Source organism: Colias eurytheme, chromosome 27, assembly GCF_061535395.1.
Source record: "Colias eurytheme isolate Ceu_HAF_F1 chromosome 27, ilColEury1 Martin Lab GWU primary, whole genome shotgun sequence".
NCBI classification, from domain to species: domain Eukaryota; kingdom Metazoa; phylum Arthropoda; class Insecta; order Lepidoptera; family Pieridae; genus Colias; species Colias eurytheme.
The window spans coordinates 5,328,776-5,353,911 of record NC_143006.1 but is presented as its reverse complement, the minus strand read 5'-3'; the positions used below and the strand labels follow the sequence as shown (position 1 = coordinate 5,353,911).

The 25,136-nt window shown below is 31.8% G+C and overlaps 2 protein-coding genes across 2 annotated transcripts in view; one reads left to right on the top strand and one right to left on the bottom strand.

The window, feature by feature from the left end:
• The window catches only part of LOC149896908 (protein sine oculis-like), a 30,830-nt gene extending 19,399 nt beyond the window's left edge, over positions 1-11,431 (top strand). The window contains exons 3-7 of the mRNA XM_090117142.1: positions 334-544; positions 1,299-1,426; positions 2,791-2,895; positions 5,688-5,746; positions 10,317-11,431. Of these exons, the coding sequence (XP_089973268.1) occupies positions 334-544; positions 1,299-1,426; positions 2,791-2,895; positions 5,688-5,746; positions 10,317-10,458 (645 nt within the window). The 3' untranslated portion in view covers positions 10,459-11,431. The remainder of the gene's footprint in view (positions 1-333; positions 545-1,298; positions 1,427-2,790; positions 2,896-5,687; positions 5,747-10,316) is intronic.
• A 2,533-nt stretch (positions 11,432-13,964) lies between these two features.
• LOC149896907 (U-megalopygitoxin(8)-Mc8-like) lies at positions 13,965-14,861 on the bottom strand. Its single transcript, XM_090117336.1, has one exon. It carries the CDS (start codon positions 14,850-14,852, stop codon positions 13,965-13,967), a length of 888 nt encoding a protein of 295 aa, XP_089973462.1. The 5' UTR covers positions 14,853-14,861.
• Between the last annotated feature and the right edge of the window lie 10,275 nt (positions 14,862-25,136).

The following is a 25,136-nucleotide window of genomic DNA, read 5'->3' as shown; positions in this document are numbered from 1 at the left end:
ATTAAAGCTTTAACGTTTAAAGATTAATTAGAGAAACAAATTGTTCCTTTCCTAGTTATAATATACTATAGCTGTTCCGCGCGGTTTCACCCCCGTGGCTCCACTCCTGTTGGTCGTAGAGTGATGATATATAGCCTTCCTCGATAAATGGGCCATCTAACACCGAAAGAATTTTTCAAATCGGACCAGTAGTTCCCGAGATTATAGCGTTCAAACAAACAAACTCTTCAGCTTTATAATATAAGTATAGATTGGTATTAATAGTTATAGTAAAAGTTCGAATTAACTTTGGCTAAAAATAAATGTCATAAATAATAAATAAATTTCCCCCAGGTACTGCAACAAGCCGGGAACATAGAACGACTAGGTCGTTTCCTCTGGTCGCTGCCCGCTTGTGAGCGACTCCACGCTCACGAGTCCGTCCTCAAAGCGAAGGCAATGGTCGCCTTCCATAGAGGCAACTTCAAGGAGCTCTACCGATTGTTAGAGTCGCACAACTTTAGTGCTCACAATCATGCTAAGTTGCAGAGCTTGTGGCTGAAAGGTGGGTTGTTAAGGGTTATTTTAGCATGCACACTATCATAAATAGGCTAGGTCGTTTTCTCTGGTCGCTGCCCGCTTGTGAGCGTCTCCACGCTCATGAATCCGTCCTCAAAGCGAAGGCCATGGTCGCCTTCCACAGAGGCAACTTCAAGGAGTTATACCGATTGTTAGAGTCGCACAACTTTAGTGCTCACAATCATGCGAAACTGCAGAGCTTGTGGCTGAAAGGTATGTTGTTTAGGGCTATTTTGTGCAAATTTCGGTTTGGACAAACATTTTATTGGGTTATAGTTAAGCAATCTTTAGTGTTCACAATCATGCTTAACTGCGGAGCTTGTAGCTGAAAGGCAAGTGGATAGAGGCTATTTTAGTGTGCACATTAACATAGCATGACTACACATATTGATGGTAACTTGGATTAACACATAGGATTAGTTTTTATCGCAAAAATCCCACGGGAACGGGAACTATGCGGGTTTTTCTTTCAAAACGCGGGCAAAGCCACGGGTGGAAAGCTAGTAAACCATAATTTAAAATGTTGCTTAATCGATCAGCACTTTTGCAAACATACAGAGTTAGAAACTTCTCTGTTAGTATATTTTCTTGATGTTTATTGCTCTATCACGTAAAAACGACTGAACAGATTTTGATGATACTTGGCAGTGACATAGCTAATGTAACAGAATAACATATAAGCCAATTATAATAAAATTAACATTCTGCTATCATTAATAATAAATTCTCAATACTTTTAGCACACTATATGGAAGCAGAACGGCTTCGAGGGAGGCCACTGGGCGCGGTTGGAAAATATCGTGTTCGTCGTAAATTCCCTCTACCGAGAACGATATGGGATGGTGAAGAAACTTCATATTGTTTTAAGGTAATCTCATTTTTTTTTAAACTAAATGCTCGCCACGGTTTTGTTCCAAAATTTATTAAAGTACAAAGAAAACAGTCTATTTCCACTTAGGAATAATAGATAGAATTATAATAATATACCTTTTGTGTAGTTGGTTATTCACAATCTAGATTGGCCATTAAATTCGATCGAAAGAGTTTTGGTCCGGGAGCCAGCAGCAGATTTTATGACCAAGTTCCTCTCAAGCGGTAATTAGTAAAATGCATCAAAGTATAGTATTATGAAGCCTCGTGAATGTCAGCTGGAGCTCGGTTGGGGGGAAGAGCGGTTGTAGCCTCCCGTATCAGCTGACGGTTTTTCCACCAAGATACAGCCAGCTGACATATATATTTATCCACAGTTACATATAAGCTATCATCAGGTAAATTTTTGTTTGAGAGGAAATAACGGAAAATAAATTTTTCTTTAAATTTAACTTTCATGTTCGAGACACCAGGTGACGTTTAATACACCATGTTGTAACCAGCTGACTATTTTTTTTCGTTGAGATATTGGGTTAGCTACAATTTGACAAATTTTTAGCTGAGAGGAAATGAATGAATGAATGTATTTTTTTTCCTATGTGCGTGGGAGGCTACAACCGCTCACCCCCCCAACCGAGCGCCAGCTGACGTTCACGAGGCTTTATAATACTATACTCTCATGCGTCTGACGAATTATCTCTTGAGAGGAAATAGTTAACCAAATTTGCACCTGGCTCCCTAACCATTTTTATTGTAAAGTTTTCTCGGTAATTTATGGTAATCTATGAAACATCATCAAGAAGCTTATATAACATCGCCATCAAACTCATACTAAAATCCACCTAAAATCTTATTTAGATAAATAATTGAATGATAGTATTACGTAGTATAGGCACTTTATGAAAAATAATTATTTCTAAAAAGTGTTCTCATAACACAACGTTTTCACTATAGCCGACACAAATAGCATGAAAACAGCCCCGGCTTCGCCCGTGGTACATATTATTTCGCAATAAAAGGTAACCTATGTCCTTTCTCGGGTATCAAAATATCTCCATACCAAATTTCATGCAAATTGGTTCAGTAGTTTAGGCGTGATTGAGTAACAGACAGACAGACAGAGTTACTTTCGCATTTATAATATTATTAAGTATGGATGTATGTACCTATGTATGGTTTTCACGCATAAAACTCTCAACCGATTTTGATGAAATTTGGCACAGACAATCTTTAGACCCTGAGAAAGAACATAGGCTACCTTTTATTGCGAAATATGTACCACGGGCAAACGGGCGGACCGCTAGTGTTAAATAAAGTTTAACATTAAACCCTATTTATCTATATTTTAAATGTTTTATGTAGGAAAAGTCAAGATCAGTGTTACGAGATTGGTACCTACACAACCCGTACCCCTCGCCTCGAGAGAAAAGGGAACTAGCCGAAAGCACTGGCTTAACTACTGTACAGGTAAGTGCATTTGCAAAAAACCTTTTATTTAAATATCCAGTGAAAGTCTAATTAAAAACGGGTCAATTGTTTCAAATACTTCAGCCAATCAGGGAGACAGAATGTAAAATAATAAACTAGGTAGGTAACTAAAAAGGTTATTTATATGTTGCATTATTAAATAATTATGAGCACAATTCTGCCCTATTGCCCCTTTTTCGTGTTTTCTCTTCATAAGAACCTATAATGAAAATACTTAAAAAATTAACCTAATTGGTTAATTTTTGGTTTGGAAAAGGTCGAGTCGAGCCGCAATTGGAAATAGTCAAAATATAATATTTAATCAAAATAAAACTAGACCTTATGGATCAAATTTTATTGAATAAAACATTCTAAAAACCTTCACAATTAATTTCAATTTTATATCATTACTAACAATATTATTAATGAGCAATATTTTTAGTATAAGTATTTAATAAAAAATAACGTCAATCCTACTGTAACATAATAGCTTCGGTTTTGAGGAAGCGGTAGGCGAGTCTCGGATTACACCGCAAGATGAACAGTTGTGGAAAAATAAAGGAAATTTCTTTGTTTATATACATTATGTATTAGTGATTTCTTGTGAAAATGTTTCATATAATATTTTAATTACTATTAATCTAAGTCTAAGAGTTTGTTTGTTTGAACGCGCTAATACCAAAAACTACTGGTCCGATTTGAAAAATTCTTTCGGTGTTAGATAGCCCATTTATCGAGGAAGGCTATCGTCACGCTAAGACCAACAGGAGTGGAGCAATGCGGGTGAAACCGCGGAGCACAGCTAGTATATTATACTAGCTGTTCCCGTGGTTATACCCGCATTGCAAAACTACGGAGCATAGCTACTTGTTTATAATATTTGAACAGTAAATAATGTTTTATGTATATGTATATAATATTTAATTATAATGTTATTGGTAATCATCTTCTTAATATATATAAATCTCGTGTCACAATGTTTGTCCTCAATGGACCCCTAAACCACTTAACCGATTATAATAAAATTCGCACACCATGTGCAGTTCGATCCAACTTGAGAGATAGGATAGTTTTAACATGTAGGTAGGTACCACGGGCGAAGCCGGGGCGGACAGCTAGTAGGTATGTATATATAATATTTAATTATAATGTAATTGGTAATCATACATATTATATAGTTGTGCCCATATCACAATGCGGATTTGTCGAATGTGTTTCAACGCGATACGTGCAGTGATACGTTAGTGAGAGGCGTTAGTCTGGTCGAATTTCGACCACAAGTTAATTTTAAATACTACTTAATATTACAAATACTAAAATAGAATTTATAGGTCTATGTATATAAAAATGAAACCCGTTTTCCTTGGTCACGGCATCACGCGTGAACAGGTGGACCAATTTCGATAATTCTTTTTTTATTATATTCTTTGAAGTACGAGGATGGTTCTTATGGAGAGAAAACGTAAACATGTACCACGGGCGAAGCCGTCCGCGTCGCGGAACGCTAGTAAGAAATAAATACATATTTTAGACTGTAATGCCATCTAGGAAGCTTTTACACGAAAATTTTCTTTATTTTTAAGAGTCCGTATCGATTTTAGAGTGATTTTGACTTGTTTCTGTTATTCTTTAGAAGCTCGTTTATCAAAACTAAATTAGTAGAGATAAACTACGATAACATGGCGCGCCCCTCCAAATTACTGTTTCAATGTGTGTAGTGAAATACAAATATTTAAATATTATATTATTATTATTTATAATAATATAATAATTAAATTATTAATTTTTATTATTTTATTATATTATTATATTATTTATTATAAATTTCACAAATACTTTCAAACGTTTTGAATTTAGGAGGGGCGCGCCATGTTATCGTAGTTTATCTCTAACAATGTGTGATGATATCTTAAATTAAAGATTCATTCAATATCTAAAATGCTTTCGAGACAATTTATTGATATTCATTGTCCAGTTTGTTTAATAGCCAATAACCTGAGGCGTGTTTAAATTTTTCCCATGCGGGACGTTCGTGTCTTTGTAGTTTACACGGAATTTAATAGAAGAAGTTTTCATATAAAATATACAACAGTAAAGACACTGAGACATCCTAAAATATGCTCGAGGCAATTTAAGTACTTTTATTGAAAAATTCAAATAAAAAATACACACTAAATGATAGGTTAATGCTTAAAAATTTGCAATAAAAAAAACATATTATATGTTTTATGAAAGAAATGGAATAATTTAAAGTTCTCTAGTTTTTTCGATTATATACCTACGGGAGCGCAAACGTTGTTACGGCAGATCTATATAATCGAATATTCTAGAGAATTTTAAATTATACCATTACTTTCATAAAACACAGTAGTTAGTTTTTTTAAACGAGCTCCTAAAGAATTAAAGAAACAAGTCAAAATCACTCTTAAAATCGATACGGCCTCTTAAGGTGGTATTCGAATCCACTCACCATAGTTGAAAGTTATTAAAAATGTCGCCTTTATACGACGATAACTTTAACAATTTTGCAGATTTTCACGAAATTCCTTTGAATCTTTTGAAAAATTTCAAAAAAAAAGTTCAAAAGTATTCAGTAGGTATGTCAAAATAAGAAAGAACAATTTGCCAACATGGCTGGAGGAATGCGTCCTTGCACTGGGAACATAATATATGGGCTGTTAATTAATTCTTATAACCTAAGCATATAAATAAATGTTTTTTCTTTCATTAAAATTCATATGAGTAATTGTATAATAAGATTGTGTATAAAATGATATTTTTTTTTATTTCAGGTGTCAAATTGGTTCAAAAATAGGCGACAAAGGGACAGACAAGCTGAACACAAAGATAGGTAAGATTTTTAGTGTATAGTTTTCCCATATACAGGGTGGAAGGTTAAGATGGGGCATGAAGGGCAGGTAAAAGTAAAAAGTAAAAAGTAAAAAATATTTATTCAAAAATCAAGCATACAATCTCGTTGAACTTATTACAATAAAGCTGTTAGCACAGTAAATATGTAGTATACTCTATACATCATTTGAACCAAGATGCCCACACTAGACTCGTGGCCTGTATTGTGAGCATCAATACAAAATATACTTAAAGAAACAAACAAAACTAGACATGGATGTAAATGAAATGTCGATTTATTAATGTTTTAGGAATAAATTGCAATTGATATATTATTCTTTATGATTTATACTATTAGATGAAACTTAAATGAACAAAAAAATGAATAAATATCAAAATAAAAAATATAAATAAATAGATACTTTTTATATGTGTGCTGAATAAGAAATGCTTGGGGGTAAAACTTGTGAGTAAGAGCGTTACATTAAAGACCTAATCAAATTTTCCGTTTGTTGAAAAGACAAAGAGAGTAGCCATTTTTTAATAATTTTCTTGGCCTTTGCGACACCACTCTGCCTAATAGAATGCAATGCCTGGTTAACGCGGTTATATATAAGCGGGTGTAGGAATTGACTAAATCGTTTGGCAAAGGAGGTAGCAACCTGAGGTAAAGGAATTTTATAAATTCTATTGCTGAGTAAGTTAGCGTGATCACTTGAAGAGATAATATTTTTATGGGTTAGTAATGCTACATTAAGAATAAATAATTTTCTGACGCTCAACAATCCAGTCTCCTTATAAAGCAAGTCAGTTGGGTAGCGGATAGGGAGATGCAGCATAACCTTTAACACAGCTCTTTGTGCTCTTTCCAGAACCAATAATTTGGAGGATCCACATCCACCCCAAACACAGATACAATAACTAATTATAGGTTCACATAAAGCTATATATATTCTCCTGAGTAACTCGTATTTAGCGACAGAGCGTAGGTGTTTCATGGGGTATATTAGTTTACGAACTCTTGCAGTTGTTGCATGTATGTGGCCTTCAAAGTTTAACTTATCATCCAATATTACGCCCAGATATTTAATGGAATGCGCGTTACTGATTGTGTTATTACAATGGCATGGAGGAACTGGATGAGACAAGGAAGAAATATTGCAGGTACCTTATTCCTTGCTTGATTTCCTTGCTGACCGTACATTTTTTCAAAAATCTGTGAATGTAGATTAAAATTTCTCAAGAATTTAAGGATAGTCTCCTAAGAACGTTTTCATGTAGCTACAACGGTTAAGGTACCTGCCCTTCATGCCCCCTCTTAACCTTCCACCCTGTATATCAGATTTTTATATTAGGAATCATCCATTAGTGATTAGTCCTTTAAAATAGATACAAATTACTAGATTTTTATGAGCTTATTCTGAGCACTACCTGTATGTAAACAATAAGGAAATCTTTACTTGAATCCCTTGTTATAAGTTTTCAGTATAAACGTATTTGGAAGAAAATTTATCCAAGATAATATCGCAAAAATACCTACTGTTTCTGTTGTTTTTGCGTGAAGGAGTAACAAATATCCATCCTTACAAAATTCTCCGTAAAAAAAAATAAGACTATAGATATTCCCCGCGGATTCACCAAAACTACGAACAAAAACTTATATTCTCTATGTCAACCCCTTTTTATTTGAAAAATAAGTACTTAAGTATAATTATATATTTAATACTTGGTCTTCAACTATTTTCATTCCAAATTTCATCCAAAACGATGCTACAATCTACACGTGAAAATGTAACCAACACACATTTTTAGAATTATAACATTACTGAATATGCCCTTGATTAAACAATGTATACAGACGAACCCGCAGCCTATAACTAGTATACGAATTTACTCAACCATTACTTTGGCTTCGTAACATGATACTTTGGCCAAACAAACGACAAACAAACTAAATTATACCCTATTTACTTTTAAAATAGAGTCGATATTCCAATAACCATATTGTATTGAGTCAAACAAATAACACTCAAACGAAATTATACCCTATTCAGTTGGAATAGAGTCGAAATTGTAATAAATGTGTGATATTGAGTCAGTCAGCTGTGACTATAAACTTAGATCGTGGGTTTGTCCGTCTGTGTTTGCGATTTTCTCTATTTAATAATTATTATTATGTAGTGTAGATATTAGTTATGTAATAAAAGTTTGGTTTACAGTTGGTTCTAAATAAACGAAAATATGAAATAAATTTTGATTATTTTACTTTGCTCAATTAAGTTTATGTTACGTTCAAAAACTAGTACTTACTAGTGTTGTAATTATTATAACATATAGTTGAGCGACTTTTAAAAGGGTTACTACTTAATTAGCTTTTTTACAAATGTAAATTCTTTACGATATTTTATGTTTTCGAAATTATTGTTTAAAACTTATACCTACTTTTCTTAGAATTACAAAACAACCACGTGTAAGCAACTACATATACAATATTATGTTTGCAAAAACATTTAAACTTAACAAAGTTGTTAAAATCATATTGTTTTTAAAATATGAAAAATAAATATTTCCCAATACGCCCCTGGACGCTTTTAGACGCAGATGTGGTAGTATCAAGTTACATATATCCGTCCCGCTCTAACGTACCCTCTCGCTCGCACTTACGGTTACAATGTTTTAATTTGTTATCGAAAATGTAATGCTAAATAATGTGTTAATAATGTTTTGAATTTGATGTTTTGTATGTCTGTTTATCATAATATGTTTGTACTGCTGAATGGGGGTGGATGAATTTTCATGTATAGATAGATAAAATCGGGCTTATGTACTTTTTGGTCGCGAAATACAGACATGCTAAATTTTGAAGTCGATAGTAATTTTTATGTGATTGTTTTAGCATTAATTGTACTGCTGCAGCTGATTATGATTTATGATGAAGTGTCATAAAAAGATAGATGAAATATTTAATTGTTATTGCTGCGAAAATAAACTTGTAAATGGTGAAAAAGGGGATGAAAAATATACTTATAGTTTTCGGCTATACCGACTACGTCACAATTACATAAAAATTAAAATACACTCGAACAAAGAAATGCGGCAAATAAATAATCAACAAAGAACAAGCAACAGATAAGAAATCGCCAAACGCTTAAAACATTTTTTTTTTCAAAAAAAAAAAAAGAAAAACAAGCGCCACATTGTATTAAAAACTTTTTTCTCCATTTTTTTAATCTATCCTTCAATACATCTAATTCTGATAATCCGATTCACGCTCAATCAAGTGAAAATTTACGGGCCGCTGCTTTAAGACATACTCGGCCACCAGGGTTGGCTTGTTTTTTTGGTTGTATAGAAAATCAGGAGGCATAGGTAATTTGTTAATGGATTGCGTCATTTTGTTGAAGAAATCGCATTTTTAGTTTAAAGTTTTACCTGGAAAGAAAGTATATTTTATTTTTGGACTAGCTTCCACCTGCGGCTTCGCCCGCGTGGTGTTTTTTCGCAAAAAAAGGTAGCCTATGTTCTTTCTCAGGGTCTAAAGATGTCTCTAAAGATATAAAGATGTCTGTACCAAGTTTCATCAAAATCTGTTTAGAGGTTTAAACGGGAAAGCGTAACAGACAGACAGACAGTTACTTTCGCATATAAAATATTATAGTAGGGATGTATATATTTATTTGTGATCTGCCCTATTCCTATCCTTTACTTAATTAATTCTCTCTGTATAACCGGTTGTCTGGAAGAACTCACCATTTAGCAATAAGGCCGCCGTATGCTAGGTTAAGTCTCAATTTGTAATTTATCTAAAACAATAAAGCTTAAATAAATAAAGTAAAATTCTCATGAAAAAATAAAGCACTCAATAATTATTCCCAAACCCCCTGTATAACAAAAAATTAAAAAAAAAACAACATTGTCTATTCCAATTCTATCACGTCTATGACAGACCCGCATATCGCATTACTAGGGGGCGGGCTGTCTCTGTTGTACCTTTATATTGAACGAAATCCAATACGCTCAGGGTTTCTACATACAGGGTGTTCACGGTTGATTTAATTCAGCCTAATGGGTTCAGGTAGAAATTAAAAGATTTTGCGTAGATTGTACATAATTATTGCGTATTGTTGAAAATCACTTGCACTGGATATTCTGTCGGATGTAAAAAGAAAAAAAAAACATATATCTATTATTATTTTATCATTTACAATTTATAACGCAACTTTCGGTTCAGCTGTATCAAATAATGAGAACTACTTTTATACTAATTATTTATAATCTGCAGTTAAACAAAATAAAATATTGTGTATTTCATATTTAGGAAACAATCTTTGTATTTGACCGTAAGCCTTCTGTATTTAGGCGTTGACTGTTGAATTTAGAAAGATTGAAAAATACCCCTTTTTATCAATGCTGCTTTTAAAATAACTCGCCATAACACGTGGTAGAGTAATACAGAATTAGCATGTTAATATAAGGTGGGCATTCTTCTTCAAAAAAAGATGTTGATCTTCTGTATATCTTCATGACTTCCAGCTAACTTACTTATAATAAATGAATACTTTTAATTCCAGCGGTGGCCCAGACAAGCAGCTAGACTCATCAACTGACGACGACAGTGACGCCCCTCACGTGACCCCCGCACACGCACCACCGATCTACCCTCACGCGTTATATGAACACCCTCTAGCTCATCTACCCTATCATCATACGTGACCGTACTAAAACTATTTAATATTAATCACAGGATTTGTATTTGACCGTAAAACACTTGTAGGTATTTGAAAAAAAAGTTGTATTTGAACTTTTTTGTACTTATAATATTTCACATAAACAAGGATTTTAATGAGCTGTACGAACACCCGCTAGCTCATTTACCGTATCATCATACGTGACTATACTAAAACTTTATAATATTTACTACAGGATTTGTTTTTGACCGTAAAACACCTGTATTTGAAAGAAAAAGTTGTATTTGAACATTTGTGTATGCGACTGTTTGGTATTTCCATGATAATTCACATGAACAAGGATTTTTAAGAGCTATATGAACACCCTCTGGCTCCTCTACCCTATCAGCATACGTGACCGTTCTAAAACTATTTAATATTAGTATTCTGTATTTGTATTTGACCGTAAAATACAAAGCCATGACCGTACTAAAACTTTGTATTGAACTGTAAACATTGTTATATTTGTAATAATGAGCTTGCTGTTTTGCCGTATTATAAAAGTGACCGTACGTAATGCTACAATACAACCAAATACAAAATCAAATAGTAATTTGACCGTTTTGTATTTGGTTGTATTAGCAGGAATTGTATTTGACCGTGAATTTTTGTATTCAGATAGTTATGAATATGTAATAAATTTAAATTACAAACACACACAGCTTAGACACTTATTATGTATACATGATACACGATGCTACAAAAAAATGTTATATAAGGCTGTTACAAACATCACTTTACCTTCTTCAATACTAAATAACTTCGTATTCGTTAATACCTATATTACTACGTGAATAATACAATAATTGTATTTGATTGTATTCGACCATTAACATCGAATATACTCAAATATTAAGCATATCGTACTAAATACCTAGTACAATAATTGTATACACTTTTGTATTTGACTGTTATAACTATACAAAGTAATATATGTTTGATTCAAAATGATTCATTTAAATGAATAATTTAATTGTATTTTTCTCATTTATTAACACTGTGCTACAATATTTTTTGTATTGACCGTACAAACTTTTGTATTTGACCACATTTAGTTAAAAATAATACGATTTTTATTTATTAACAAATATTTTCAACTATTATATAAAACCCTCGAGATATTCATAGTTTTAAATTAATTTAATTATAATATAAATATATTGTACAAATTAATATTATACTATTAATATAAAATAATATAATCATTTGTGTTCACGGTAATTTCTGTGTTTGTTTTTTAATAATAATTTTCAAACAAAATAAATTCAAAATGTTTTATATGTGTACTTTTAATTATGTTTACAATATAATTGATGTAAATAATTAAACATTTGTTTATTCTATTATACAGGGTTACTTGTAAAACACCAGCAACCTCGCAGGACAAGATAGCTAACATCATAAGTAACAACATTTGTTCTACGACTATTTGCATAACGCAATAAATTATTTTTAAATGATTTTTTAGCTTTTATTGTACTCTCTTAACATTTGTAAGTCTATGTTCTATTCATTATCGAAAGGACGACGCGACGCCCCCTTCCCCCTCTCGTTCGCTTCTTGTTTACGTAATATTTGGGATGCGCGTAGAGTTTATAATATTCAAACGGAAAATTAAATGAATAAGTATTTATTTTTGTATGAAAATAAAATCTAACAAATTATCAAAAGTCGTAGAACAAATGTTGTTACTTATGATGTTAGATATCTTGTCCTGTGATGTTGCTGGTGTTTTACAAGTAACCCTGTATATAAAATTAAATAAGGTATTTTTCAGTTAATTTTTGATACATTAGGAAATATAAAAATAGTCATAAATAAATGAAAGTAGTCTGATTTTGTGATTATTGGCTTCCTATAGATATTGTAAGTATAGATATTACTTAAGTCTTATCGAATAAAATGAAAACACTAACTGCCTAACGCAATACATTAAAACAATTGTTAAAATATTAATTAGTGCGTAATAAGTGACATTTAAAAATGAACAATTTTGTCTAAATTGCTAACTACTACTTAAATATAACAGAAATAAAATAAATAACAACAATTTCAATGTTTGGAAACTTGTCACTTGACTGTTGGTTTATATTACAAAAAGATAACTCTAAAATATATGCTCTAAATTCAATCGAGTGCTCGAAGGTAATTGAATAATATTAGACTACAGGCCCATGTTGAAAAAAATTATGGGTCATTTGAACCACCAGGTGACCTATCTAAGCTTGTAACTGCTGACAAGTAACGGCATAGTGCTGAATCTTATTATTTTATGCTCTTATATCGTTCTAGATAGGTCACCTGGTGGTTCAAATGAAACATAACTTTTTCAACATGGGCCTGTAGTCTATATGGCTGTTATTTAACACAAAAATCAGCATTTACTTGTATAAACTATAAAAATAATAAATCTATCGTCATTCTTTATTTTTCAGGTATATTAAAAAATATTAATGTTTCGCAAAAAAACGATAATTTTACTTTATTATGTACAGTAATTAAGGTAATATAATTTTTTTATGTTATATTGACTGACGATTAAAACTTAATTACTGAGCTGTTAAATGCAAGTCATCAAATATTATTATTCATTATTTTTAAATATATCTTCAATAATTATTATTTTACGTCATTAAATAAAACAAAATTATTTTTATTTGTTTGTTTGTTTACAACAAAACAATGTAGGAAAATTATACAAAACAATGTAGGAAATGTCGTACAAATTAATAAGATACTAAAGGCCATTGCTACACAGCAATCTCTGCCAGGCAACCTGGTAGGAAAGGAAATTATCCTTTATGTACTACATTACCTACAATAATATAAATCTTTCAAAAATTTATAGGTTTACACAGTGTAAAAAGCCTTATCGTCTAAGGCGATTTCTGCCAGTCAAATGTTTGATCGTCAGTCAATTTTATATTATCATATAATAATAGTTATAAGTTAGTTATTTATTTAAATATTATTTAAGTTTATGTAAAGATAATACACAATGTAACATAGATTAGAATTTTTAAATGAAAGTGTGTTGTTATAAATGGTGTTTTATTTATCTGTTTACCCGACTGTGTAAAAAAATATGTATAAAAAAGTTTGAGAAGTGTCATAGGTAGGTAATTCTTTATAACAAAGAAGCTATGTTAATTTCACATCAAATATCTGTACCACAGATAATATAATACTAGCTTTCCGCCCGCGGCTTCGCCCGCGTTTTCACAGATTTGTCCAATAGTTCCCGTTCCCATGGGATTTCCGGGATAAAATTTATCCTATGTTAATCCAAGTTACCCTCTATATGTGTAATTTAATTGTAATCGGTTCAGTAGTATTTGCGTGAAAGAGTAACAAACACACATACACATCCTCACAAACTTTCGCATTTATAATATTAGTAGGAAGTAGGACTATACTATCTGTACTTAATAAATAGGAATTCGTTAAATAAAAATTCATTCACATTCAAACCATTTATTACATATTTACAAATCAAACAACAACATCCATGATCTTCGTGTTGAACTTCCTATCGAACACAACAACCTTCGAGTTAGTGAAGAAGCCGATTTCCATAATTTGTTTAGAGATTAAAGCGTTGTTCAGACCAGCTTTTGCCATAACAGTTCTGACATCCAACGCCCAGAAATGATGGTCTCTGTACTGGTCATTGTAGTTCACAGCGAGGGATCCACTTAAACTGGCTTCATATTCAACTTCCACCTTCAAAGTACCTCTTGTAGCGTGTAATTCGGCCAAAACAGATTGTCCGGGAGTCAACATTAACTCCATATGGGATTCAGAACCGACGGTAATCGTCTGTGACTTTTCGGAGTTCGTTCCCCATGAGGAAGAGAATTCCAAGGACGTTTTACCACCTACATTGACGAAATCGATGTCAAAGTCGTAGCTGATCTCTTGGCCAACGGTTAAATCGCCAGATTTGCTCCAGGATGAGCTCATTGTGTTCTGGACGGCTTGTGAGATGCCCACGTTGAAGGAAGCAGGTTTAGAGCTGTTGTTTTCGAAGATCTGTTGCATTACAATCTGGGGTTGTGTTGTCATAGATAAAACGCGACCTCGTTTGGGCACCAGGGTTCTAGAAACCTGTCTCCACCCGTAGGACCTGTACAGATCACCCCAAGGTGTAGGGCTCTTTACGAAAATGTCGTCTGGCCATTGGCCAAAGTACAATTCGGCGCCTTTCTTCAAGTTGCTGTCTGTCAATTGGAAGGTTTCCCGCTCTGTGTCGCTGATGACGTCAATTTCCTGGCCGGAGAAGGCGAGGTTGAGGTTCTTCTCAAACGTTCCAGAAAGTTCGATGTCTATTTTGGCGAGCGCGAGCGCTGGCAGCACGAGGAGCACGAATTTGAACGCCATTTTCAGATTCTGGAAAAGGAAAAAATGTGTTCATTTTGTAAATAGGTACTTTCTTATTTTGATATGGTGTGTGTTACAAGGTAAATTTGCCAAAACATTGATGGGTGAGTATTCATTGAAATACATACCTATCGATTAAACGGACAAAAAAAATTATTAACGTGCAAATATTCGGATTGAAGACAGTAATTATAAACAAATCTAAGGGTGAAATTTGACTTAAACAATATTCTAATATTAAACAGTGTATAGAATTCTAAAAATTAGTAAAAACATTTATACATTAGATATATTTAAAAGAAGTGATTACTTACAGATGAGATTCGAAACCGAAGATAGTTCACGAATATTGATTTCTCTAACTAATGAAGTATTTATACACAATTTTTCGCAAATTACGCATTTTTTGTTGCAGGTAATGTATAACTTCTGGGCTCTTCATAGAATTTCTGAAAGTGTGAAAAAATCTAGGTCAAATAAACAGACATAGAAATGCTGTTTTAATTAACAAACTGCCTTTTACCCGCGACTTTGTTTGCAATTACATATAGGTATGTTTCATAATATTATATTATAGTGAAAAGAAATAAATACCTAGCTTGAGTCCGCGACTTCACTCGCGTAGTTCTGATTTTATGTTGTCTGTGCTCTTTCAGACCAAAATCTATATCTGTATTCATACAGATGGGATCAGCTATTTTTTAGAATGCACATATTGAACTAGCATGAATAAATTAGTTTAGCGGTATAAGACACCATCAACTCTTACACTGCAACGTCTTAATTTATGTACTTATAAACTTTATGGATTTCTCGAGTGATGTGACATTAATAACAAACAAAAACACCTTATATTTATAGACACACGTGTCGTAAACCTAGATATTTCAAAATAGTCCAAATAAACATTTGTGCTGTAACACACATTAACTGTATTGAGAGCAAAAAGAAATAAGCAACCTGCGATTTTGTGTTGACGTGATGTTTTATATTTTGTCAACTCGCAGATTTTTTATGTAAACTTTTATCTTTTAAATAATTTCTACCATTTCTATAATACAAATATGTACATATACAAAATACAATAATCAAGTCTATGGTCCCTTTAAGCTGTGAAAAAAAATGTTGTGTGCTTTTATGAAACCACGGTAAAAGTGAAACTGTTCGAACGGTTCCGAACACTGCTTTGTGTAGCGCATGTCGCGCGACGGTCGGCTGCCGAGTAGGTACCTATACCTACTCGGCAGCCGCGATACACGCGACATGCGCTACACAGACCAAAAAGTTTGAGACGATGTAATAAAAGTTTCACTTTAAAATCAAACTAAGCAAATGAAGCAAACTCAATCACAGCCGTAAATGCTGAAAATTTTCACAAATTTCGACATTCGCACAGGAATCAAATCTACAGGGTACTTCCCTTGAACACAGAGTCTTGAAATTTGGTTAAAAGCAATGGCATATAGGCATAGCACAGGTAAAGGAAAAATATAGATTCGACCAGCTATTTCATTTTACTTCATTATTTTGATTATGTACTTAAAAAAGATTTATACATATCTAAAATTGTTACTTTTGCATATCACAAAAACCTTTTAAATCGTAAAATCACATTCAAATAGGCTTATCCGTTTTGGAGTGCATAGTGGATTGCTCGAAGCAGGTACCTACTATTTCAGCTTTTCAGAGTAGGTACCTATTTATTAGGAAGCTGTAGAGCGCGTGTTACTTCTATGTTCATATTATAAGCTTATAATGAAACATGCAAGGAAGAGAGGTTGTTTTATTTTTCGTGTCACGAATATTAAAACCACAGACTTATATTAATATACTACGTATACAATTATTTTCTTGGTAGTTAAGTAGTTACCTGAGATACTATAAGAAAATAAATGTCAAATGTTTTTTTTCAAAATTATTCCATACATAGGAACAGCGGTACCTTTCTACGTAGATTTAACGAAAGGTACCTAAAAGTAATAGGGAAGGATAATTAAAAACTTATTTTACTATGTTCTATGTTTTTTTTTTTTCTATGTTTTTTTTTATGTTAAAACTTATTTTTCTATGTTTATTTTTTATGTTTTTTTATAATTAAAAACTTACTTTACTATGTTCGTTTTATTTATTTCCCATATAGATTGCTTACAAATTATAATTACACTTTGGTCTTTGGACTGCTTGACATTGGATTAAAATTTCTGAGTTAGCATAATCACAAATTATAGGTGACATAGTGTTTTTTTTTGATGATGAGAATGAAAGTACCTAACAATTGTTTAAATAGCATAGGATCTTTAGTCGATCGTCAAAAGGTATATTTCGTCCAATAGTATCTAGTATCTACATACTATCTTTCTAATATTATAAATGCGAAAGCTTGTCAGAAAAAATCACGAAAAAATACTGGACGGATTTGGATGGATCTTTAGGTGAATAACACATGACTCATGAGCTCACAAATACTTGTTTTAGGTACCCGCGGATTCGTCTGCGGGTTAAACCGCGCGGCACAGCTAGTAAAAAGTATAAACTGAAAATGCAATATTTTGTAGGTACATATAGTTATATTGAAGAGAAAGCATGAAATAAGCAATGTAATTGCAAAATTCGTTACGATTCATAAAATAATCTTCTATCGTTGAATTAAACAACTCAATTTGCGTTTGAAGATGATGACGGTGACCAAATTGTTGTTTTGCCTTTTAGCAATAATTTACGTTGTAAGTTAAACATGATTTAAAAATTCTTCGTAGTACTTAAATATTTGGTATAAAGCTAAGTTTGTTTGTTTGAACGCGCTAAGTCAGGAACTACTGGTCCGATTTGAAAAATTCTTTCGGTTTTAGATAGCCCATTTATCGAGGAAGGCAATATTATATTTATACACGCACGCATATAATCATCACGCATATTACTTGCTCTGTGCATCACGCTAAGACCAACAGGAGCGGAGCAATAGGTACGGGATATAATGTCCCTTTAATAAAGAAAGCCCTGCTAGTAGGATTATTGTAGACATATTATTTTCTATTTATTTTAGAAAGCGACCAGTTTTGAAAATATTCCATTCGAAACAGCAAAGGTGAGTTTCAACTTTATTTTATTGTTTCAAGAATAATTTATAAGTTAATTAAAATAAATAATTAAAATTAATAAAACATAACGTAAGTAGGTTATTCATATCTTAATATATATAAATCTCGTGTCACAATGTTTGTCCTCAATGGACTCCTAAACCACTTAACCGATTATAATAAAATTCGCACACCATGTGCATCCAACTTGAGAGATAGGATAGGTTTTATCCCGGAAATCCCACGGGAAAGGGAACTATGCGGGGTTTTCTCTGAAAACGCGGGCGAAGCCGCGGGCGGAAAGCTAGTATTAGGTATATATTTCTCTTCAGTGTTCATATATTTTAAACTCCACAGTTTAAATCATAATGAATACATGGAAGGATTATATAAATTCTTTTTCTTTTACACTATTTTGTAAATAGGTACTTACCTACATTTCATTTTATGTGTTTGTAGTTTGTACCTATATTTTGATGACTACACGGACCTATTGGTGAGATAAGGTCATAGTTAAATTAATATTTTTCTTAATACATTTTACATTACAGGTGGTTTATCATAAACAGCGCCTGTGTATATTCAGACCGGGGAAACCGAAGTGTTATGGCAGTGAAAAGGTTACATTATATCTTGACCAAGCTAAGTTTGCACGAGGTGCAAACTGCAAACAAAACAATAAATGCGCAAAGTCTAACAAACATTAATTGTTTACTTATTTTAAGTCATAGCGAATCCTTTTTTGCAGACCGTACGTAAGCGTCAGTGTGACGTAATCGACGCGAGGTGCAAACTTAGCTTGGTCGAGTTGTACTTATATATTTCTGGGTTGACTGTAACCATGCATTTACATCAAACGAGCGAATGCTCATTCTAACCCCATTAATCACTATATCAAATTATTTTAATTTTTAGTGTAAACAGGCGTAGAGATTAGGCGTAGATAGAGGCGAACAGATTATTTTGTTGTTCTTAGTGCTTAAAGATTATGTAATGTTCTAATACTGAACAACTAATAGGTACTGAATACGAGATTTCGTTTACACTAAAAGATCACGAAAGAATGCTCTTGCTCTAGCTCTATGATCGATTGATGTAAATGCACAAGTTTTCGGTGCAATGAAGTTCAGAGTCATATAGTCAAATATGAAATTGAAATATAATCTAAATAGGTAGGTACCTAGTATAAAAGAGATAGATCTTAGGTCGTTAAAATTGCGCAACCAATTTTTAATGGGTTTTAAATAGATTTCAAGAGGAAGGTCTTATTGTGGTTTTTTACACAATTTATAAGGTTTTACAAACCATGAAACTTTCGTGCTTCTAAAATAATACAGAATATATAGAATTTCTACTATTTTCTATATTAGGATTAATAATATTATTTCTTATAGATTCCGGGGGACCCAAATGAAGTAGCTGAGCTCTTCACTGTTCAGAAGAAATTGTACGCGCAAATCGGAAACCTGGACGAAGTCGAAGAATAAACTTGTTTTAATGTTATTTATTGAATAAACTATTTGGAATCATTGAGCGACTTTTATTTGTTTCCTGAAAAATATATCCCCAAACATATATTATGTAAGTACCTAATAGATACGCATCCATTAAGCGCGTCACACACGGTGAAGATACTATAATATTTTATCTTAAGATACTGTTATATTTTATATTAGGTACAGTATCTTAACGCTTCCGGTATCAGCGTTCGGACCATCATTTTTCTTTTTGTCATTGCGTACCACCCACCCCTGTAGAACCGCCATCCTGTTACAAATGACGCGAAATTTTGTGGGTCATTTGTAACAGGATGGCGGTTCTACAGGAGTCTTAGTACGCAATGACAAAAACAAAAATGATGGTCCGAACGCTGATACCGGATGCGTTAAGATACTGTAATATAAAATATAACAGTATCTTAAGATAAAATATTATAGCATCTTCACCGTGTGTAACGCGCTTTATGCTTATGCATCTGTTTCAATGATCGATTTTCTTTTGTGTAGGTACATAGATATTTTTTTATTAGTCTTAACCGGGGATCGAACCCAGTACTCAAACATGCAGTATTTTTGGTCATGTAGTTCAAACTAATTCAAATAATAAGTGTAAGATTGAGTATTAAATAGAAAATAAAAGACAAGCCAATGATTTAAAAATGTATGTATCTATCTATACTAATATAATAAAGCTGAAGAGTTTGTTTGTTTGAACGCGCTAATCTCTTGAACTTCTGGTCACAAAAAAAATTTTTCGGTGCTAGATAGCCCATTTATAGAGGAAGGCTACAGGCTATATATGATCTCGCTAAGACCAACAAAAGCGGAGCACTGCAGGTAAAACCGCGGAGCGCGGCTAGTTATAAATAAAACTATAGGATTTAAAAAATAAAACACCATTATACATCGATTAATATTTATTACAAAAATCTCGCAATGCAAATTCCTTCATCAATCACTTCTAATACGAAGTTATTTAAAAATATATAAAAAATCATACAATATTCAGTCTTAACGAAGACTTAAATAAAGATTACAATCGCTTAAAACTAAATTAAATACGACATAATACAAAAAGATAAAATTACAAGCCGATATAAAATTTATGAAATACCGAGCGAAGCACATCGATACGAATTGGCCAAATTTACATTTTTACAAATTTATCACTAGATTTAAATGAATAGTACAAATTGACTTTTTAATAAAAATATTCGCTTATACACTTATTTGGTTATAAGTATTTTAATCCAATACATAAAATGTTAAATGCAATATTTTTTTTATTAATGTGTTGACCTTGTTTATTTTGAAACCATCGCAAAAAATGTTCGAATGCATAATAAATAAATGATATTTTGCCCTTATTTCTTGACATATTCATCAATTTTGAGCATAAGTAAAAAAATAAATAATGAATACAAGCGAACATCTTACAATAAAATCTAAAAAAATGGGGATCACAAAATCCCATTTTTCTATGTCCACGAATAAAATATTAATTGCAATTACAGATTAGGGGGCGTTCAAGTATTACGTAAATCAATTTTTGACCCCCCCCCATTCCCCCCTTGTAACACACTGATTTTTTCTGTACCGCAGAAACGTAGTAACGTATTACGAGACACCCTCCCCCCCTCCCAACAAATTGCCGTTACGTAATACTTGAACGCCCCCTTGTTAACTAAACCTAATTACTAAGATCTGGCACTAAAAACTATCAGTTTAAAACTGACTTATATCCGAGTATATAACCTAAAAACTAAATGCTAACTGTAAATACAACCTACACATACTAAATCTAAAATGTCGTATGAAAAAATGATATCAAAGTGTATCAGTCATATAAAAAATGATTATTTTAGGAATTAAATACTAAATTCTATTTAAAATAATAGCTGTCGAATTAAATACTAAAATTATAAAAAAAAAAAACATATTTTCGTAAGAGATAAGTGCGAACGAGATAGCATGCTATCTATCGCCAATGTGTAATAGAGAAAACTATATGTTGAGATCGATTTCATACTGATTTTTGAATAGATCACTTTTATGACTTCATTACATCTAAAATTACTTTTTCGATAAGTCTGTCGTTTTTAATCGAAATCTATGTTTTAATGACTTCTAAATATGGAGATAGTAATTATTATAAAATCCAAATCCGGTATAAATTAATTTGTTGCCTGCTCTGTCTAAAACTTGTAAACTCTACATACAGTACGAGCGGCAAAAAAACAATTCATATTGAATGACACTTGTCACAGAGCTTATAAGTATAGACTCACTAGAAAATTGTTTTTTATTTCACTAAATGAATATTTTGTTTCGTTATATTTGGCTACATAATCCTAAAATGCAATGATATTAAAAGTATAAACGTGTAGATTGCTTATAAGCACTCCGGAAATGTCAAAATGTGGCTAATTAGCCAGATTTTGACGACTTCAGTTGTCTCTTTTTTGCTCACGATATTTGAATCATGCCATCTCACTTTAACGTCTAATCGTGTGTGCGTTAGTGTAAGTACCATTTGAAGATCCAATGTTGTGTTGGTAATCTATCTACACATTTATTTAAAATATCATTGCTAAAATGTTTATCGAAACAAACTATACTCTAAAATCATCTACGCGCGATGATTTTAGAGTATAGTTTGTTTCGATAAATACGATGCGACTTACAAACTATTTCTATATATTTGAAACCTAGATAACCTACTTAAAACCTATAAATGCAATATCTGGTATCAAAGAATGTACAATATAAACCCTAATGTCCACGACTTTAGCCAAATATAAACTAATCTGTACAGTCAGAAATGTTATTTTTACACATTTTTTTAAAGAAAGTAATTTCCAAAAAAGATTATTTTTTTCAATTTACTTATTGATTTAAAATTAATAAAAAAAATAGTTGTTTTATTAATTTCATCAATATACATGGAAATTAAAGTGTAAAAAAATTCTATTTTTTAAAAGACGAACACAAAAAAACACCAATACCTACTACATATATCAAATCAATAATAGGCCTTACAATTTTCATAAGATATTTAAAAAGTAATTAAATCTAAAAAGCATTTACTTGCTGACCGTACCTACATAATTTCGATTCGAATAGGACGAGAGATTTCACAAATTTTGGACGATACACCTTACACTAAAGTATCACTAAGTTACACTAAAATAACACTAACTTACACTAGAGTATCACTAAGTTACACAAAGTTACACTAAAATGGCTATTCATCAGTCTTAATCGCTAAACTTTATACAGATTGGCAGTTTCATTTAGCTGACGGTTTTTATCTTAAGCTAAGTATGTCTAAGTACATTGGTTATACTTTATTTTTAACTTGGTTAACTTAAAAATAAGTGCTTACATCAATTATTTTTTAAGAAAAGATGTTCTGAAAAAATTATTAAGTTTTTGTATCATTTTCACAGGAGTCAACAACAAATATTAATAAGCAAAATCTTGATAATTAATGGGACATGAGAAACACTAACTTTCAATATAAGGAAAATCATCAAAATTGATTTACTCAATAAAATTTAAACGAAATATTTAAATTAAATTTCTTTCGAATTGACTAGTTTATTTTCCTTAAAGCCATTATTTATAAGTTTTTTTTTAAATATCAGTAAAATAATAAATATAGTGAAAATATTATGTAACTAGCTGTGCCCCGCGGTTTTACCCGCTTTGCTCCGTTCCTGTTGGTCTTAGCGTGATAATATATAGCCTATAACTTTCCTCGATAAATGGGCTATCTAACACCGAAATAAATTTTCAAATCGCACCATTAGTTCCTGAGATTAGCGCGTTCAAACAAACAAACAAACTCTTTAGCTTTATAATATTAAAAGTATATAAAAGTGTTGTATACAACTTATTTATAAGTATACAAGTCACTAACACAGTATAACCAATATACAACTTATACAATCTACAATAAATGCAAAATCTACAAGAATACACTTAATATATTTTAAAACGATTCCCGTTTCTTATTGACATCGATTTAACGTTCATTAAATTAAAGTTTTATCAAAAACCGATTAGCCGTTTTGAAACTAAATCGTTTTAAAACATACAAAAACTAATAACTACATAATACTCGTTGTATATTTTTAAATTGCTTTTACTTAATATAGCATAATTAATTTTATATTTATATGAGATATTTATAATTTATAAAAACCACTAAATAATAAAAAAGAGCGTGTGTACTGAGCACACTTGTTAGAAGTGAAACTTCATTGGCAAGATTCAAAGATACCAAAATCGTTGCCTCACTCCATGACGTGACGGTATTGCGACATTGAAATTTTACTCTCAACGCGCCTATAAAAGTTTCACTTCAAAAATGTATATTTTTGTATGAATTCTATCGTTGTTAATATTAAAAAAATACATATACAGAGTGATCTTTTAAATGATTATTTCAGAAAATCTTCTAGTAAACAAAAAGAAGTCATAACCACTTACATAATTATTTCTTCAAATATGGTATAATTTATACATTGTTTCTAACATCGACGTTAAAATATATGTGAAAGAAAGATCGATTTTTAACAATATTAACTTATGTACTTACCCCACGAATTATTAAAAATCTCATTAAAAATCAGGCTGTATATGATAAATTAAATCCCTACTAATATTATAAATGCGAAAGTCTGTCTGTTACGCTTTCCGGCTTAAACCTCTCAAAGGATTAAGATGAAATTTGGCACAGACAATCTTTAGACCCTGAGAAAGAACATAGGCTACCTTTCATCAAAACACCACGCGGGTGAAGCCGCGGGCGGAAGCTAGTTGTATATAAAAATGTAAGTAATAATTGTTACAAAACTATTAAATGCTATAGAAATCTAGAATACAAAACTTATAAAATACAATACAAAATGTAAATGCATCAAAATGACTAAAACTAGGACATGTTTAACCCATTGAGCCCCAAGCGGTCCGATCGGTCCCAGACACAATGGTTCCGGGGGCTGAGTTATTAAATAAATAAAAAAATCTAATATGGGTAAGTTATGGATTTTTTTAAATAGTAAATACAAATATGTATAATATAATAGCTGTTTGTTGTAGCCGCAAATTTACCCAAAAAAGTCTTAATAATCGTTAGCGGTGAAGTTATTACTTGGTTACAAACATAGTGACACAAAATTTATATGTAAATCACTTGTTTTTTTCATAATTATGTTTATACATGAATAACTTCTGCAGAGCATTATTTATTTTTGAAGTGAAACTTCTTTATCGGGGTTGGAAAAAAATTTAGTATATCATTTTTCCGTTACGCGTGACATTTTTCCGTTACGCGCCATCTTTTTCTTATCCCTACCACGCGTGATTCGACGTATTTCTGTAAAGTTGCATATAGTAAATTATTTTTTGAAAAATAAGGTCATAAAGAAGTTTCACTTCTTACGTGTGTACACTAATACACGCACACATTTTTTTATTACTTTCATACTTATTCACTCAATTTTATAAATTGCAGTTTTTGAATTATTATGTTTTGTATAATTTCATGATATTGTAGAATACATAAAACTTATCTGCGACATTTGCAAAAACATAAATCTTCCATGTAATAAAAATAAATCGCAAAATGTGTTGGTAAGCGCAAAACTCGAGAACGGCTGAACCGATTTCGTTAATTCTTTTTTTTAAATATTCCTTGAAGT